Source organism: Carettochelys insculpta, chromosome 16 (assembly GCF_033958435.1).
Source record: "Carettochelys insculpta isolate YL-2023 chromosome 16, ASM3395843v1, whole genome shotgun sequence".
Taxonomy (NCBI): domain Eukaryota; kingdom Metazoa; phylum Chordata; order Testudines; family Carettochelyidae; genus Carettochelys; species Carettochelys insculpta.
The window spans coordinates 26085109-26103558 of NC_134152.1; the positions used below are offsets into that span (position 1 = coordinate 26085109).

The 18450-nt window shown below is 41.9% G+C and overlaps 1 protein-coding gene across 2 annotated transcripts in view; it reads left to right on the top strand.

Moving 5' to 3' along the window:
* The window catches only part of DNAAF5 (dynein axonemal assembly factor 5), a 48193-nt gene extending 40499 nt beyond the window's left edge, over positions 1–7694 (top strand). The window contains exons 11-13 of one of the 2 annotated variants that reach the window (XM_075011029.1): positions 1222–1378; positions 3569–3760; positions 6365–7694. In XM_075011029.1, the coding sequence (XP_074867130.1) occupies positions 1222–1378; positions 3569–3760; positions 6365–6495 (480 nt within the window). In that variant the 3' untranslated portion in view covers positions 6496–7694. Of the gene's footprint in view, positions 1–1221; positions 1379–3568; positions 3761–6364 lie in introns of those variants that run through there. The other variant, XM_075011030.1, reaches the window with a different exon arrangement.
* Positions 7695–18450: the final 10756 nt, after the last annotated feature.

Consider the following 18450-nt stretch of genomic DNA (forward strand, 5'->3'; position numbering starts at 1 on the left):
TTACGCAAACTCTTATGTCACTAACAGAATGGCCCACTCCATTAAAATGCCCACTAACAGGTTTGTGGATCAAGAGTGTTTATATGCCTTTTTTGTGCCCATTAACTCTTTGTCTAAGAGAGTTTGAAGTCTGTCCAAATACTTTTGTGAAAAGTAGTCACCCAGGATGATAAGGTTTTTTGTCTTTTATCATTTTTATATGTGAGCACATTTGAGAGCATTGTGATTGATTTGTTTTCACCCACATAACTGTTTTGGGGACATTTTATGCACTTGGATGAAGTACACCAGTTGTTAAGACAGGCATGTTTTGGGTCCATGAATTTCAAGTTTTGTTCTCAGTGGTATTGATCTCCATAGCAGTGGAAAATAATATCTGAAAATTTTGCATCTGTTGTTCAGGCAGGACCTGGGGTCACTTTGAATTCTTGTGTTCTAGTCGTCCTGGTCTGTGCAGAGCCTGCTTCTGATGCTGAACTTAGTGAGGTTGGAGCATTGGAGGTTTAGAAATGGTTTATTTCAGGAAGTGGATCCTATCAAGTGTGCTTTGTAATTGTTTTGACCCTTATGGCTTTCAGCGTGGGGTAATCAAGAAATGCATTTTCTATATCAAGGCACTCAGTTACCACAGATTATAATCCAAGGAGAAAGTCTAGGTCCAATACACATCTTAACCATGCTCAGTACAACCTTTGCTAAACAAGGATACTCCACCAGAGAAGTAGGTCACATCAACAGGCCACGTAAATACCCCAAGAGCACCTAATTCAATACAGAGGCCCATCTCCAGCCTCACCATCCAGCTGTCAGCCCACACTGGAATCCATATGGGTTATCATCAAACAATTACAACCTCTATTTGATAGGCACAACATCCTGCAATAAATCTTTATTGATCCCTCTCTTCCGACCTTCAGACACCTTTCCCCGCCAGACTGATCAAGTCTTTCATATCTCCATCACTACAAGAATCAATATTCCCTCACCCCCAGCACACCTTTCAAGATTCTAGTTTCCTGCTGATGCTGATCAGCACGTGTGATGTACCTCATCCTGTGCATCGTATGTCCCAGTAACAGCTATGGATGAAACTGAACAATCACAAATGCAGAATAGTAACAGAGAGATAACCGTGCTAGTCTATATACTATCAAAACAAAAAAGCCGTCCAGTAGCACTTTAAAGACTAACAAGGCATTTATTTTAACTTTTTTATTGTAGATTTTTAAACTGGAAGGTGCACTGATGTGTCAGATAATTGCCACATTGGATGAAGATTCTAAAATGACTCGATTAATGGCTTGTCGTATTGTCATTGTTTTCTTAAACATCTGTGGGCAGCAGTTTGATGTAGAAAAACTCAACAACATTTATCCTGGTATGATTTTTAAATGCTATAAATATTCTTAGAATTTTAAATGGCATTTTAAATCTTCCTTATAGAGGAGATACCAGCAACTCTGTAGCTAACATTAGATTTGCTTTTTCACCCAAAGCAGGGCTCTAGTATCTTCAGGGATGAAAACTATGTGGCTGGTGCATTAGGTATGTCACAGGCTGACCCTAAGACATTTTCCACAATCTGTCTAGCCCTTCTTTAGTTTCACTTAGGCCATGTCTACATTTGCATGGCCATTTTGAAGTTTTGTGCCAGTGTAGACATAGCCTTAGTGTTAGTAAAAATGGAAACACTAATGCTAGAGTAGGAGGTAGGATTTTTTTTTGTGTTTTTTGTCACTGTGTCTTCTAGCCTTGAACCTGAGTACCAGGCCAGTATGAGGCTTATGCATAGATTTAGTGAAATTTAAATACAGGTTGAACCTGTCTAATCTGGATCTCTCTTGTCTGCAAAATCTATAATCCAGCGTGCTTTTAGTTAGCCAGATGATCACTTACCATGGGTGTGGCCAAATTTCCCACAATCTCATAAAGATTGTTTACAGACACAAGTCTTGGTTCTCAGTGTTCTGTGCTGCCATTTAGCTCTGATTGACCCCTAAATATCTTCTAAGAGCTCAGTAAGCAGTGGAAGTATTGGTAATGCTGCTAGACAATATTGACCTTCCGTGGTACAGCAGATTCTCTCATACATGTTCAAAGGGTGCCAGATGAGAGAGGTTCAACCTGTATATCCTGAGTGAACCATTTTCTTTCCCAGTCATTCATTCCTTCATTGTCCTGTACCCATGCACTAACTAAAAGAAAGCTATTTCTGCATTCTTTTATCTGGTATTTGATCGTTTTATCATTTTTACCATTTATGAGCCATTTTTTTCTCACTGACAAGTTAATAGACCCACAAACTTTGGGAAGAGGTTGTACAGTTGTGTGCATTTGGCAGCATTTTTGTTTGCAGGATCAAAAAAATTAGAGTGCATCCTGTCAAAGACTTGCACATATGCTTAACTTTACCAGATTTAAATAGTCTCACTTGGAGTCACTTGAACAACTTAGAGTGTGTAAAGTGAAAAACATACATAAAATTTTTGCAGAATCAAAGCTTAAAGTATTGTAAGTGCTGTAGTGTGTTTGCCCACTAGATGGAACCTTTCTCTGTAGTATCCTCTTCTCAGCATTTGCCTTTTCCTCATCTGCATCATTCCCAACTTAGTTGGCACCAAATATTGTACATTTTAATTGTAGTGCAGGTGGAAAAGAATTACATTTATGCAAACAGTAGCTGTGCTCTGCTTCTTGCCAGTACTGTTCAGAATCATGCTGAAAGCACACCATGATGTAATGCTATAAATAGACTCCACTTCAAAGAGTAATGGAGTTATGTTCCATAGAGACAAATTTGTAGATGTATATGTTAAAGCGAAGAAAGCCAGCAGGAATGGACAATGTGCCTTTGGATTTTCTGTGGACCCCATCTCTATAGAATCTCTAAGTTCTGAATGGAGTGATTCTTAGCATAGTCTGTTGTGCGGTGGGTATCGGGAATAGTGATTTTAAATGTGTCTCTTTCCAGAATGGGGCACCTTTGTCATTAATGTGTTTGCCACATAGCACAGCAAAACACCAGCAACTCATTTTACAGGCATAATAGTATTATCACTGAACAATTATCAAAAGATTTCCTCTTCCCATCCTACTGAACTCCATGAATCCAATAACCCAGTCCTGTACAAGTTTAGATAATCTCAAACTCATTATAGTTTAACATACAGTATCTGATAAAATATCAATAAGTGACAGAAATTGCTGAAACAAGAGTTGATGCTTAATGTTCTAATTAAATTCCCATTTGTATGTTGTCATGCATGAGTATTAATTTATAATATCTTTATGGAGATTGCTTTTAAATAAAAATCAGATAAATCAGTAGCAGTCCAGTAATATTCTGTGATTATTTGATATATTCCAGGAACTCTAAAAGCGGGACAAAAGCAACCTTGTGAATTTTAGCTTTTAACAATCATTAAGTCAATTTTTATTTCATCTTGTAATATAAAAAAGGAAAAAGCATAATATAAAAGAGGAAGAAACCTTTTGAAGATTTGTCTTTTTTATGATTTCTCACATCTGTCCAATGTTACTTGTTCAATTACATATGTGCTTCTTTTAGAACTCTTAAAGCGGCTGGATGATGCTGCACATGATGTACGACTAGCAGCTGCTCAAGCTTTAACTAACTGGTTTAAATGCATAAGAAATGATGACAGAAAAACTGCACTGAAAAGTAATATTGAATTTCTTTACCGAGAACTATTGATTCATCTGGATGACCCTGATCAAAACATCCAACAGGCAGTTTTAGGTATGTCATATAATGAGCTGCCATTTAATCGCAATTTAGATTTAATATTCAGCATTGCATACAAATAGGCGAGTGGGTATATTTGTCATCTCTGGAAACTAAATACTGTATCTTCTTTTCATCACAAAGCTTCTTTACAGATGTAAGGAGCACTAGTGACACCATTCATTCCCATCCACTACTTAGTCCTCCATTAAGCCCAGTCTCTTAGCTCTTCAGCATAGTGTTCTGCCATCTAGTCACCCTCTTGGTCAGACTGGCATTTATTGTGTTTGTGTTCCTTCCACACTATATCTTCAGTTTTTCTTCTACAGTGTCAGCACCATCGTAATCTTTTCAATTGAAGGCAAAGTACTGTAATCTGTTTTTACATTCTACTTTCTAACATTTTTATTTATTCCACTTTAACACCTGCTTTTTTTCTAAATAACTCTCATTTCTACTCCTTCCAGCCTGCTGGTGTCTTCCATTTAATGCAGCTGCTTCATTAGATAAATTTTCACTTTGGTACCAACATGATGTTTTTATCAGTCCATAATTTTGTCAAATTCTGCGCAGCATTTGTAGGTAAAGTATACCTCCTTTTAACCTCATCCTTGATGGAACCATCAGCAGTGATCAAGCTTCCTGTAAGATTTTAGCGCTTCATTGCATTTCACCATTTTGTCTGTTGCCCCTTTTCAAGATGGCAACAACTTAGTTTTCTTGACATTTATGGTAAGTCTAAGCTGACTACACCAATTTTCCAGGGTAAGGAAGAGTATCATCATTAATTCAAGCGTGTCTACCATTTGTACAATGTCAGCTGCCTCAGCTAAAGAGCTTAAATCTCGATAAACCAATGTCACAACCTCCAACTTGTCTAATATTCTTAATTCCTAGTTTAAGAAGTTGATGAACAGTGATGGTGATTCCATACCCCCTTGTTTGGCATCAGACTTCAACTTGAACCAGTTGCTTAATTTTTCAGCAGTTCTTACAGTACTATAATAGGAGATTTTATACATAATTTTTACAGTTGCAATTATTGTACCTGGGACTCCATATGCTTTTGCTACTGTTTTCCAAACCTAATCAAATACCTACATGAAGTCAATGAAACTGGCAAACATTTTTAGTTCTGATTATCCTTTTTTTCCCCCAACAATTATTGGAGTATGAGTATCTGATCAATTAAATTTCAGCCTAGTCCGAAGCCACAATTTCCCTCACCTACTGCTTCCTTTAAAACTGGCCTTAATCTGTTAGGGTATGTACACACTAGAGAGTTTTGTAGACAAAACTCACAGAGTGTCTACGCACAAAATGAGTTTTGTCAACAGAAACCGTCGACAAAAAAGCTGCATAGGTGATCCTGGGGGCCATTATGTCAACAGAGTGGATAAAAAGATTGATCTGCTTTTACATGTAGACATGATGTGTCAACAGAACTTTTATCGGAACATCTCTTCTGACAGTAACTTCTATAGACAGATGCTTCTAGTGTAGACTTAATGTCTTTCATTATGATTTTTGCCCCATATTATACCACTATAACTATTGAGGCTGATGGGATCTCCTTTCTTCAGGATAAGTACTTCTATTGCCTTTACCCAGCCATCTGGAATTTCCTTTTATTCCTATTCCCTTCTGAATCTGGTCATAGCACTTGTCCTCCTTCTTTTTCTTTAGCAGCCCCTCTGTTGTATTGTTTGTTCCTTTACCTTTCCCATTTTTAATTGCTTCCCTATTCTTTCTATTGCTTCTTCTGATGGTGGTTCAGTGCTGAAGTCCATTCTGCCCTTTTAAGCTGCACTGTTCATCTAGCTCAGTGTTTTTCAAATGGTGATCCAGAGAAGTGAAAATAAGGGTTCCACGAGAAAATTCCTTGGCTGCTCCCTGCCGCTGCTGAAACAGTAGAACTAAATTGAATTGGTTTAACAGCAGGCAGGGCAGTGGGAAGGATCCGGGTGTTAAACCAACTGAATTTAGTTCCATTATTTCAGTGGCAGCAGGGCAGGGAGCCGCAGATATCCCCTTACTCACCCTGTCACTCAAGCAGCCACACTCCTATGGTGGGCATGGCTCGGCTCACCCCCACAAGTGGAACACCTCCATGCCAGCCTTCCTTCTGCTGGGTGCACGTGGCCACCTGGCGTAGGCTCCCCAGCCAGTGCCACAGGTGGGTTAGTCCTGGGGGCCAGTTTGGGGCTGAGGCAGGTTAATCCTGGGGATACGGGAGTGGGTTTGCAGGATTGGGGGTAAAGCTTGGAGATAGGGGGCAGGTTTGGGGGCTGAGGCAGGTAAAGGCTGGAGATGGGGGGGCAGGTTTGAGGGCTGGGGAAGGGAGGGTAGAGCCTGGGCATGAGGTTGTGCAAAATTTTTCGAGTTTAAAAGGATTCTATGGCTGAATAAAATTGGGAAACACTGACCTAGCTTATGTTAAATCTTTAATGTCTAGGTGAATGAATTACAGGTTTCAGCACTTTGTCAAAATTCTCCTTCCATACTTTAAGCACATGTTCAGCATTTGTCAGTTCACCAGTAACCTTGTTTACTGCTCACATCAGTGGCTTAATTGTTTCTTACAACTTTATGATTATTATATATGTTCTTGTTTTACAGAAGTTTTAATAGAGGGAAGTGTTTTATATCCAGAATTGCTGGTAAAAGAAATAGAAGCCGTTGAACACAAGCATCGAACTCCAACCTACTGTGATCAGCTACTAGGTCACATTCAGTCAACTAGAGTGTAGAAATTTTTAGTCAGGAGTGGCAACATTGTCTCTAGAGAGTTGTTTTTGAAGTTTATATGAACTGTAATTGCCTCCTTTCAACTGTACAATAAAATAAATTGAGCAATAGAGGTTTGGTTCTTTTGCAAATAGAATAGTGTTTTCTTGGAAAGTGTAATCAATATACTGGCAGCCTGCATTGCAAATTCAGCAGGATTGTGCATGCTTACAATTAGTGGTACAAAACAGAATATTTTAATTTAATGAATTCCTTACTGAAAGTATTTGGATTGGGGGAAGAATGGTCTTTGTGAATTTATCTGACAATATTTATTGTTGACAAAGCTAACTTATTCTACAAACAAATCTTTATGTATGAACCCTCAGCCCTAAAATTGTATTTGCAAAACTCACGTAGGCTTCAATCTTGCAAGCTGCTGAGTGCGTCCAGCTCTGGCAATTGCTCAACACCTTGCAGCATCAAGCCCTTTTGGTTCTATTCTGCCATTGCTACCCAGGCACAAATCAAGCAATAGAATTTCCCACCATTTTCTGTATTGATGCTCTTGGATTAGTGTATTAGTTTAAAGCAGAGCAACTAACCCAGCAAACACCACAGAGTGACAAGCTTATTCCTTACAATATTACTCAAATTAAAGGTATGTTAGTCACATAAGCATCACACCTGGTAGTGTTTGCAGAAAGGGATCTTAGTTTCCTACATGCCTCCATTATAACTACCATCACATTTTGCAATTTAAAATAGAACATTAATGCAGAGGGGGGGAAGCTTATTTTTCCACAGTACTTGGAAGTCAGCTGAATCGCTGTACTATATTTACCTCTTGCAATATATAAAATGAGCCTATACTTTTCTGAACACATATGGCTTTTAAAGAAATCTTCGTATTGTCACAGTGTTGCATTGTCTGAATAGAGAAGAAATTAATGAGAATATGTGTAGAAATATACAATAAGGAATTATATATGACATTAAAAACAATGCTTTTTTGTTACAAAATATACTTAGTTCAATAGTATTTCTATTTTTGTACTTGTTAATTACATAGCATCTGTATTTTTTTATTGTGTACACTGTAGTGCCTTAAAGGAACAAAAAATGTGTCTTCTAATATTTTGTTGAAACTGATTTTAGGTAATAGCTTTAATTTTATGTAGCATATAATGTGTTTTTCTGTGTGTTGAGCTGTAAAATTAAAAACAATATTTACAGTGCCATTGTGAATTATTATGTAATGGTGTTCATGTTTCAAGGGAGGAAATCAACAAAAAGTGCAGTGCTGGTGACCTTGATTTCTAAAAATGTTTCTGTTGTTGACTGAAGATTTTTCTAACTTTTATTAGGCTCATCTCCCAGAACAGTTTGGCTTATATATGCCATATTGTATTGTTTTGTTGGCCTGGGGGAGGAGAAGAAATGCCTTTTTATTATTTAGGGATGGGTGTGTAGGCTGGAGTATCTACTGTGGAAATTACTAAGATATTTAGTTAAAACAGCTTGTGAGGGGCTTTTTCCCCAATATAGGCAAGTAAGGCATTAACTAGGGGCTCATTACAGCAAGGACATACGGTATGATCCAAAGTCCATTGAAGATGGTGGAATGTCTGAATAAGACCCGCACCATAAGGCTGAGGGAAAGCCCCAGAGGGGACAGAAAGTTCTCTTGTTCCTTGGCCTCCCACTCTACTGAAGACGCTGTCAGGACTCTCCGAGACTACAAAGCAGGTGGAACTGGGAAAGTGATCATTTTACTTCCAAGAGATTCCCCGCCCCCCCATATTCTAGTTGAAGCAAATAGCTTGTGGTAATTACTGGAGGCTAGGCTCGACCAAAACAAGCTGTATACCACATTCTCTGTGCTATGGGCCAAGTAAGAGATATGTTTATGCAAAGGTACATATGTCTTATATTGGCTGGGTGCAGTTTTTCCTTATTTCCCCTGCCTCCAATGTTCCTTGTAAGATGAGTGCTTGGGTGAACACCCAGACGAGATTCAGGTGCCATCCGGCTGATTAGCAGTGCCCATAGCTGGTAGTCTGTGTTTCTATTGATGGTGCACATCTGCACATGCTTTGGTGCACATAACATTTATGCATGCATGGATGGAAAAAATTAGAAATAAAACTGTCTGCATCCCTTGCATGTTGCCTGCAGATAAGTCCAGTCAGGGCCCCACTGCAGGGCTGTTAGCATTTGTGTATATATACTAATGTTTCAACAGATCCTAAACATCTATAAACATAAACTGGTTTACTCCTAAATCCAGACTGGACTGCTGCAAATGCTATGCTGAGCAAGAGGAAGAGGATGGTCAAGTAGAAGACTATGGATATTAATGTGGAGGCATGAGTCTGACAAACAGCATTGTAGAGGTGTGTACCCCGCTCTCTGCCATACTTCCTTGGCTAACCACTGGCTTAGCAGCAGAGAGTGGGCATGTCACAGGCATGACCTGAGTAAGCTGTACTCTGGCACCTAGTGCAACAGCCCCTTGGAAGTCATCAGAGGTTGTCATAATTTACAGTGATCTTGAGGTTGTTCTGTTTTATGCTCAGGACCAAAACAGCTACCGGGAGCTCTTATGGGTTAGAGAAATATAAAAGTGTATAGCTGAGAATCTGAACCATGCAGACAGATACCTGATGTTATACACAAAATTTTACCCTGACAGTTCTAATAATCTTTTTTCACAAGCTAAGTGCCCTTCTATTTTAGACCCAAACCTTCCCCCTGCTCAATGTTAGATGTTTCTAGCCGGCATCTTGGATAGTTAGTGAGGGTCTCCATGTGTCTGGCAACTTGTGATTTTGTCACTAATTATGTTGAATGGTAAGTGCAAAAGCTTCAGACAATAATTTGTTTTCACATTGTATGACTGCCAGTGTCCATTTGATTTAGTGATTAAGGATCTCTTAATTAAATGTGCTTTGAAGGTAAATTTTCTGGAAGACAGTAATGTCATCTACCAGTTTAAACTAGCAAAATCGGGTTTTAAACAAAAACGAGGGTGATTGTAAAAAAAAAACAACAACATAAGAGTCAAGTTAGCTCTTGTTCATAACTTAAACATTCTCTTGGATAAATGTGCACCAAGTGGGTAGATGTGCAGATATGACTTGCAATGTAAAAGAAGTCAATTTGAGTGTGCAAATGGGGTAGGGCCATTTAGCTGTAAAAAAAAAAAAATCTAAGAAAAGGGACTGGAGAATTCACTAGTTGCTTCGCTCCTTTGTCTCTCCCCATAAAAAGAATGGTATCTTGGTTCACTCCTCCTCTGACATATGGTTATTCTAATTCTAAACCATATTCACTCTCAAACAGAAATGTCTTCTAAATGTCCACTTTCCCTCCACTAGCGTTCCCTATACAGAAGCCAAAATTTAATTCCTCACTCTTCTGGAAACTGCCTTCAGAACTGAACTGTTGATCCAACTGTTCTATATATCTTCTTATACCATTGTCCTCTACAATATCTGAGCTCCTCTTGCAGGAGGACTGATGGTGATTTGCTGTGATTTTTTCCTGATGCCAACACCAAATATCGTTTTTCTGGGAATACTTTTGTCCGGAGAAGTGCTGTACTTAGTGCTGTAAATATATGCTGTGTTATATAAAAAGTAAAATGTGTCACAGTCATTCCCTGAAAAGCTTAGATTCTAAATGAATCCACTTAATACAAACACAGAGCTGTCAGTGGTGAGAATTTGTGCAACAGGAGGGTTATTGGATGTTGTTTGAAGGTAAAAAGGGAGGTGTGATGTATGTGGGATGGCATATTTCATATACTTGTGAAATAATTACACAACTGTCCTACTAAAGCATATGTCACTTGTGTACCATACTGGAACTTCAAAAGTTAAGGAAATGTGTCTAAGAACTACTATGACCAAACATTAGGCTCCTGCAGCATACACAAAGATATCACTGCAGGACTCAAATTCTAATTGTAAAGTTTTCTTAAAGACTTGCTAGACAATGCAACCACTTCACAACTCAACTTCACAACTTAACAAGACACAGCTTGTTAAGAATGCATCTACCATGGCAAAGTGCAGACTTCATCTCCACAGTGGAAGCAACCATGTACGTAGTGTAGACATTAAGTAGGTATTTTTACCACTGTATTGTTCAAATGAAGGGTGTTTTGCGACTTGGCTTAATTTATAATGCTGGGTTATGGAAAGAGATGTCCCTTCTTTGGTGGGGCTGAAAAATAGTCCAAGCTTGTCCAGGATGTTCAAAGCAGCCACTTTGAAAGCTCAAGTGTTGTCATCATACTGCCTCTATCGTCAGTCTGAGTCCTTTGGGAAAGGTTTGCTACAGGGTACGAAGGACAAGTGTTTCTTCAGCAAGGCTTCCAAAGGAGGGCCTTTGCGTGAGCTAACAGAGCTAAGGTCCAACTCTTCCAGCTAGGTTATGGATTCATTCCCTCTGAGCCATGGTGGCTTCATGAGCTAAACACACCTATATTCCTTAAAAGGAAATTTTTAAAACAACAGTTAGGTCCTCTTAGCATAACATTCACCATATTCCACAAACGGGACATCCTCACATCTTCCAGAGTGTCCATCTATCGCAATTTTTCCCAAGCTGTTTATAAACAGATCCTGCTATTAAAATCCCCCTATGGAGAATCTGTGGATTTGTAGGGAAATGGGAAACAGGAGCCAGAATGGGTAGGAATTATTGTTTCTGACCTCTTTGTCGCTTGATTCCCTGTTCTGTTCACTCCCTCTGGGGCCACGGCTATTAGCGACTGTCGGGAGACAGTATGAGGGGCTAGATGAACTTTTGGTCTGACCCAGTGTGGATATTCGTACATTATTCTCTTTTTGGAAAAATTCCTTTTATTAGAAAATTAAGTTCTATAGAATCAACTTTCATTAAGTTGGTTGGGATACAAGTGAAATGTATTAAGCTCTTTCTGTTTGGCTAGTTTAGGTGTGCTACCCGCTCAGGTTTATAGGGTTTTTTTGGATATTTCTTATGGCAATATTTATCATGCAACTTTCAATCAAGAGTAATTTTCCCTGGCTGTGGAAGTTATCTCGAGTAGGCAGACTCTTCAGAAGGGTGTGGTTATCTTTGCACTGTCTGTGACAGAGAGACCTGGTTCTGCCTTTTACTGCTGTACTAGCTATCGGTCTTGTCTTGGAGAATTTTTGGACCTGGATTCACAAAACGTTTGGTAAGTGACATGCATTTCTCTCATTAGATGGGCACCTTCTAAATGTCTGCCTGCTATCTGATGTAGAATTTGGAACTGGGGCGTTACATGAGCAGCTTTAAAGCACCCTGACAGATACTGAAACTTCAGCAGTACAGACTCTGTTGGTGTAGGAGACAGAACATACTATGACTATACAAGTGCTAGGACATCAAATAATTGTGCTGAAGTGTTGCCACACTCCTTTCCTGCCCCATTTTGACATTATGACCCTATTGGCAGTTTCCACTGACTCTGATTTCATCTCTAACACTAAAATATTTTTGATAGCTTATTGTGATACAAAGCAGATTTTCTGAAGCTGTTTGCATTTCTGCCTTATCTGCTGACACCTATTATTAACGTGTTAGTTATACAGGTTGAAGCTCTCTAATCTGGCACTCTCAGGACTTGACCAGTGCCAGGTGAGAGAATTTGCTGGACCATGTGAGGTCAATATTGTCTAGCAGCATTATCAACACTTCCACTGCTCACTGGACTCAGATGACATTTAGGGGTAAATTACAGCTAAAGAACAGCACAGAACACGGAGAGCCAGAACTGGTGGCTGTAAACAAACTTTATGGGACCACTCATGACAAGTGGTCATTCACCTAATTAAAATCATGCCAGATTATGGATGTTGACAAGTGAGGGAGTTCCAGATTAGGGGGGTTCACCCTGTATCCACAGATGTGCTTAGATTCTAAAGGAATTCTCTTAATACAAAAGACAGTCGTGTGTCTCTGTACATGTTTTAAAACACAGAGGGTTTTTTATCAGAAATTTCTCTATACAATGTACTAAAATTCACTTTCAGAAAAGAGATTCTAGATAATGATCCAATTCCCACAGAAGTCAAAGGAGAGACTCGGGTTGGCTCCAAGGTCAGTTGGGTCAGTTCCCCAAAGAGCAAATCTTAGTCTTATTAAATATAGCCATTAATTAAAAACTTACTGGAACACCTGACTTGAATGCCAGTGTTCTCATTGGTTGACTAGCAGGCCTTATTTCACAGATAAAGCCCCTTTAACTGTAAACAAAACAAATAAATTCAATCATTGCCCAAGATAAAGGGTGAAATCCTGGCCCCACTGAAGTTTAACCCCAGTGAACTCAATAGATGTTTTGCCATTGACTTCAGTGGAGCCGGGATTTCATTCACAGAATCTTTCCATGGGGTCTGCAAAGCAGGAAAGTGAGTAACTGCTAGCTTCTCCAAAGTTTCAGAGCTTGACCTTTTAGACACATCCTGGATTAGAAACATATAGTCCTTAAACTTTTACTTATAGGGGTGGGAAAAGACGGAGATGAAGCATGACCATTGAGATGTGTATTTATTATCAGGTTGCAAACAGATGGTTGACAGGCTTGTGTCCACTTACTGAGATTAATTCCCCGGGGGAAGTTTAGCAATAGCAGTAACTGAGCTGAGGAAGCAGAAGAGAACTGTCAGGAGCTCGGCTGCTCCACCAGCCTTCATCCTTTGTCATCAGCTTTTCTTTTAGCCTCTGAAATCCCCTATATGTCAGGGCAATAGCAGGGTCTAAGAGCAATGTAGCACTGAAAGAATATGCACCTCCATTTCATAGATGACCTGACTCCAGGGAATGAAGCAGCATTACTTTTGTCTGACTTCACTGGCAGCACAGAGAAGGGGACAATGTAATCATAGTGTATAAAGGAAAAAAAGTTATTTGCCTGTACCACTATTTATTCCCATTGATTATTTTCTGGATTTTTCCTTCAATTTCATTTTCATTTGATTTCACTCTGCTCATTGCTGCATTGTTCCAGACATCAGAAACTTCACAGGGATATTTATTTGGTTTAAGAATGTTTCTATACCATTAAAAAATATCCTTTTGATGAAAGTGGTTCTTTCTGGTCTTTAGAATCTATACACCTTTCACCATATTTGGCCAGAATTGACTCACGAATGTCCCTAAAAAATCGCACAAGCGACGGATAAGGGCAAAGTTGGTGTGGAGTCACTTTTCTTCACTGTCCTGTGTTCCCTGAGCCTGAGGCTGGCCCATGGCCAAAAGGGACTCCAGCACACTTTGAGTTCTGGAACAGTTACAGGCTAAGACCCTTCTCAGAGTTGCAAGAGCACCAGGCAGCCCAAGCCCATCCAGACAAATTTGGGGCCCTGGACCCTTGTGTTTGCTGTGCCCCTCCCTTCCCCACTTTACACACACATTTTGGGGACCCATTTGAGCTTGAGTCTCAAGTACAACTGTCTTCCCTCTCATCAGCTCTGAACAAAGCCTTCTGGGAGGAGTGAAATTGTGTAATAAGCTGGCTGTTTCAGCTCTACACTACCGGAGGATACTACGGGGGGTAGGCTGAGGACCAGGTTTTGACAGTCTAATACCCTTAAACAAAGTCTCCAACTCCCCTTTCCCAGTAAGAGAAGGAAGTAGATGCCAGATAGGTGCAGGAGGGGCAAGAAGCAGTGAAAAGTAGGAACTGGAGATGGCTTTCTGAAAGGTACCTCAGCAGAGAGCACAAGGGAACTATTAATACCTGGCTCCATCTTTTATAAAACTAGGTGATAACTTCAGAGCCTTAGTGAGCTCGTGTCAATATTATATTCAGCAACTTTTAAACAATAAATACATGACTAGAGTCAAGGCACTTTTAAAAAACAAGCAAACAAACAAACAAACAAACTAGGTGTCAAATTCTGTGCTAGGTGCAGCTGAAATGACTTAGAGTTATGCCAGGAATTAATGTGGCCTCTCTTAAAGTCTTTATGTTCATAAACTATTCTCGGATTCTCCAAGATAATTTTTTTTTTTTTGCCCAGATCTTATCCAGACATTCTGCATCTGGAAACTGCTTAACATGGAAGGAACAAATTATCTCTGTTCTTATTTCCACACAAACACATTTCTATATTTATCACGTAGTGAGTCTCTCTTCAAAAAGCTGAGCCATTTTCCCTTGAATACACAGGTAAATAATAATGTACGCCTAATTATACCCTTCCTCAAGAAATACAAATTACATGCATTCTATTTTTTTTTCTGATCAGTTATTTCCATTTGGATGGACTTGAAAGAATTCTGGTCTCTCGTAGTAAGGGGTTCGTGTAGCACCCTTCAGTCTACATAGACTATGGATCGTGCCCTTCGTAGTTCCATTTGGGATCATCATTTGCAGCGTCGACTGTGACTGTGAAGGCCCGCACGAGAGTGACTGTCCTTGCTGCATCTGTTGCATGTGTAATGGGCGATGATCTCTCCCACCGTTGAAGGCAACCCCTGGCGCTCGTTCCCTATGCCAGTCGAGCAAGAGCTTATAACCAGTATCTGTTACCTCCCATGTTGGTTCAACGCTGTTAAGCGATGCTGGAGTACCTCTCCAGGCGCAAGCCTGGGCAATTTTTTGGGACCCTGGGCTGCCCAGATGCCTGTGTTCCCCTCTTGGCTTTACTGATATAGTCCAAAGGAGAGGATAACCTCTACGTCTGGTACCAGCTCAGCTGCAGGAGTTGCCGGGTTAATGCCAGAAGTTGGCACAGAACCGCCCTAGGACTCCCCTCCGGATTTTCTGTCAGGGTTTACTCCCTTAGCCTTGCTCCTTCCCAGGATAACCCACAAGGCAGTGGGGCATGGAGAATGTGTGTAGTAAGGGGTTACATGCACCCAAAATGCCTGTATGAATGCTATTTTGATTTTAGATAAACATTTGAAAAGATTAAAGATTTTAAAGTTGTCACTCTAACATAGATTTATGTTAATTTATGTTAATTTCATCCTTAATTTATGAAAATGTATTACCAAAAGGTTCATTTCAAACTGTGGGTCCTGTATGCAGAGAGCGCAGGGCCCTGTAAATAGTTCTATTGGTGACTTAAGTGGCTTAAAATTACTCACATGTATGTTGACAGAATCAGGCTCTGCGGGTGCACAGTATTGAACTCTGAAGCCACATCGACTCTTAAGTACCAGTGGACAGTTTGGTGTGCAATGCAAGGGTTAATAGCACATAAAGAAGATGGCAAATAAGAGCAAAAGCAATGAGAGAGCAATGTAAAGGAACAAACATGGTATAGACCTAGGTGGAAAAGGTAGTGAAAAGAGAGGGCGAGAAAAATAATAACACCTTGTTCTTGCTATTTGCCTATTGGTCTCTAAATGCTTTACCACAAAGATTTACAGATGAGCAAATTAAGGCCCAGGAGAGTAAGGTGGCTTTTCTAAGGTCACCCAGCAATTCAGCAATGAAGGTGCAAAAGGAAAAGCTTTATGAAGGAAAATCTAAAGGGTAATGTCTTTTTTTGAGGAAAAACTGGTAAAAGGAAACAAAGTCACAGCAAGTGACCTTCCCTCTGAATGGGAGAGATGATAATAGTAAGTAGTGATCTGTTCATGTTGAGGCTTACACATTTAAACATATTTATTAATTATTACATGCGAAACTCCTAATTTAAGAACTTTAACATTCAGTGCAACAAAGATTAGGTAATGCCACAGTTACAGTTGCTCCAGCAACCTTAATTATTCTTCTTTGTATAACACCCCTCCCCCAGGACACCAACACTCAGCATGAAACACATCATCTAGACCAGTGTCTATGGTGTGGGACTAAATGGCATGGGAGGGATTACAATGATGTGCAGTGGTCCCCTGGAGGGGTGGGAGTGTCCATCTCTTGGTCAGTGATGTAGCTATGAGTGGGCCTTAGTGGGCAGTGGCCCACACACTTATTATCCAGGCCCATGCTACCCCATCCCAGCTTTGCTCCCATCCTAGCACCTGCCCTGCTCAGCTGATCTGGCACTCTTACTGGGGAGCAGAGTCAAGGCACAGGGGCTTGGCCACTCTAGCAGGGGAGAAGGGGTCTGGCCATGTGTACTTGACCTGCTGTAACCACCCGCTGCTCTTGCTGGGGTCTGGGGTCAAGGTGTGGGACTTGCCCTGCTCTGCCTGTCCAGTGCTCCAGACACAAAGCCTGGCCACAGACTTATCCTACTGCTCCCAGCCAGTGCTCTTGTCAGAGAGTGGGATTGGGGCACAGGAGCTTGCAAGCCTCTGACCCAGACTCCACTGCTGGAGCAGGGCAAGCCCACATGGCAGCAGCACTGGGCCAAGCCCTGGTGTACCAATCCTGCTCCCCAGCAAGAGTGCCAGGCAGATGCAGTGGGCCAAGCCCCCATGGCCTGACCCTGATCCCCTGGCAGGAGCATGGGACATGTAGAGCAGGCCAACCTCACATGGCCTAACCCCACTCCCCAAAAGGAGCACCAGGCAGGCAGAATTAGCTAACCAGGTTGGAGGGGGTATGGGGATGTCACACTTGGACTGATGGAAGGTGCCACAGTGCTCTGGTGCTGTGTGTGTGTGTCATAGTGTGTCTGATGGGGGGGTGTCACATCATGAGCTCGTGCCAGAGTAGGGGTGTGTCACATTGTGACTGATGGAGGGTGTGTTAACACTGTGCTCTGGTACCAGAGGTAGAAGGGTGTCACAGTGTGACTGATGGGTAGAGGGGTGTCACACCAGGCTCTGGTGCCAGGGTGTGTGGGGCTGTCACACCATGCCCTCCTGCAAGAGTGGGGCTGTGTCACACTATAGCTGATGGGTGAGGGAGTGTCACACCATGCCCTGGTGCCAGGATGCGTGTAGGGTTCACCCTGTAACTGATGGGTAGAGGGGTGCCACATAATACTCTGGTGCCAGGGTGTGTGTGGGGTGTCACATTGTAACTGATGGGTAGAGGGGTGTCACATCATGCTCTGGTGCCAGGGTGTCTGTGGGGGACGTGTCACACTGTGCCCTGGTGCCAGGGTGGGGCAGTGTCACACTGAAGATGATGAGTGAGGGAGTGCACACCATGCCCTGGTGCCAGGCTGTGTGTGGGGTGTCACACTATAACTGATGGGTAGAGTGGTGTTACACCGTGCTCTGGTGCCAGGGTGTGAGAAGGGTGTCACACCGTGTCCTGGTGCCAGGCTGTGTGTGGGGTGTCACACTATAACTGATGGGTAGAGTGGTGTCACACCGTGCTCTGGTGCCAGGGTGTGAGAAGGGTGTCACACCGTGTCCTGCTGCCAGGCTGCGTGTGGGGTGTCACACTATAACTGATGGGTGGAAGGGTGTCACACCGTGCTCTGGTGCCAGGGTGTGAGAAAGGTGTCACACCATGTCCTGGTGCCAGGCTGTGTGTGGGTTGTCATACTATAACTGATGGGTAGAGTGGTGTCACACCGTGCTCTGGTGCCAGGGTGTGAGAAAGGTGTCACACCGTTCCTGGTGCCAGGCTGTGTGTGTGGTGTCACACTATAACTGATAGGTGGAAGGGTGTCACACCGCGCTCTGGTGCCAGGGTGTGAGAAAGGTGTCACACCGTGTCCTGGTGCCAGGCTGTGTGTGGGGTGTCACACTATAACTGATAGGTGGAAGGGTGTCACACCGTGCTCTGGTGCCAGGGTGTGAGAAAGGTGTCACACCATGTCCTGGTGCCAGGCTGTGTGTGGGGTGTCACACTGTAGCTGATCGGTAGAGTGGTGTCACACCGCGCTCTGGTGCCAGGCTGTGTGTGGGGTGTCACACCGTAGCTGATGGGTAGAGTGGGGTCACACCGCGCTCTGGTGCCAGGCTGTGTGTGGGGTGTCACACCGTAGCTGATAGGTAGAGTGGTGTCACACCGTGCTCTGGTGCCAGGGTGTGAGAAAGGTGTCACACCGTGCTCTGGTGCCAGGGTGTGAGAAAGGTGTCACACCGTGCTCTGGTGCCAG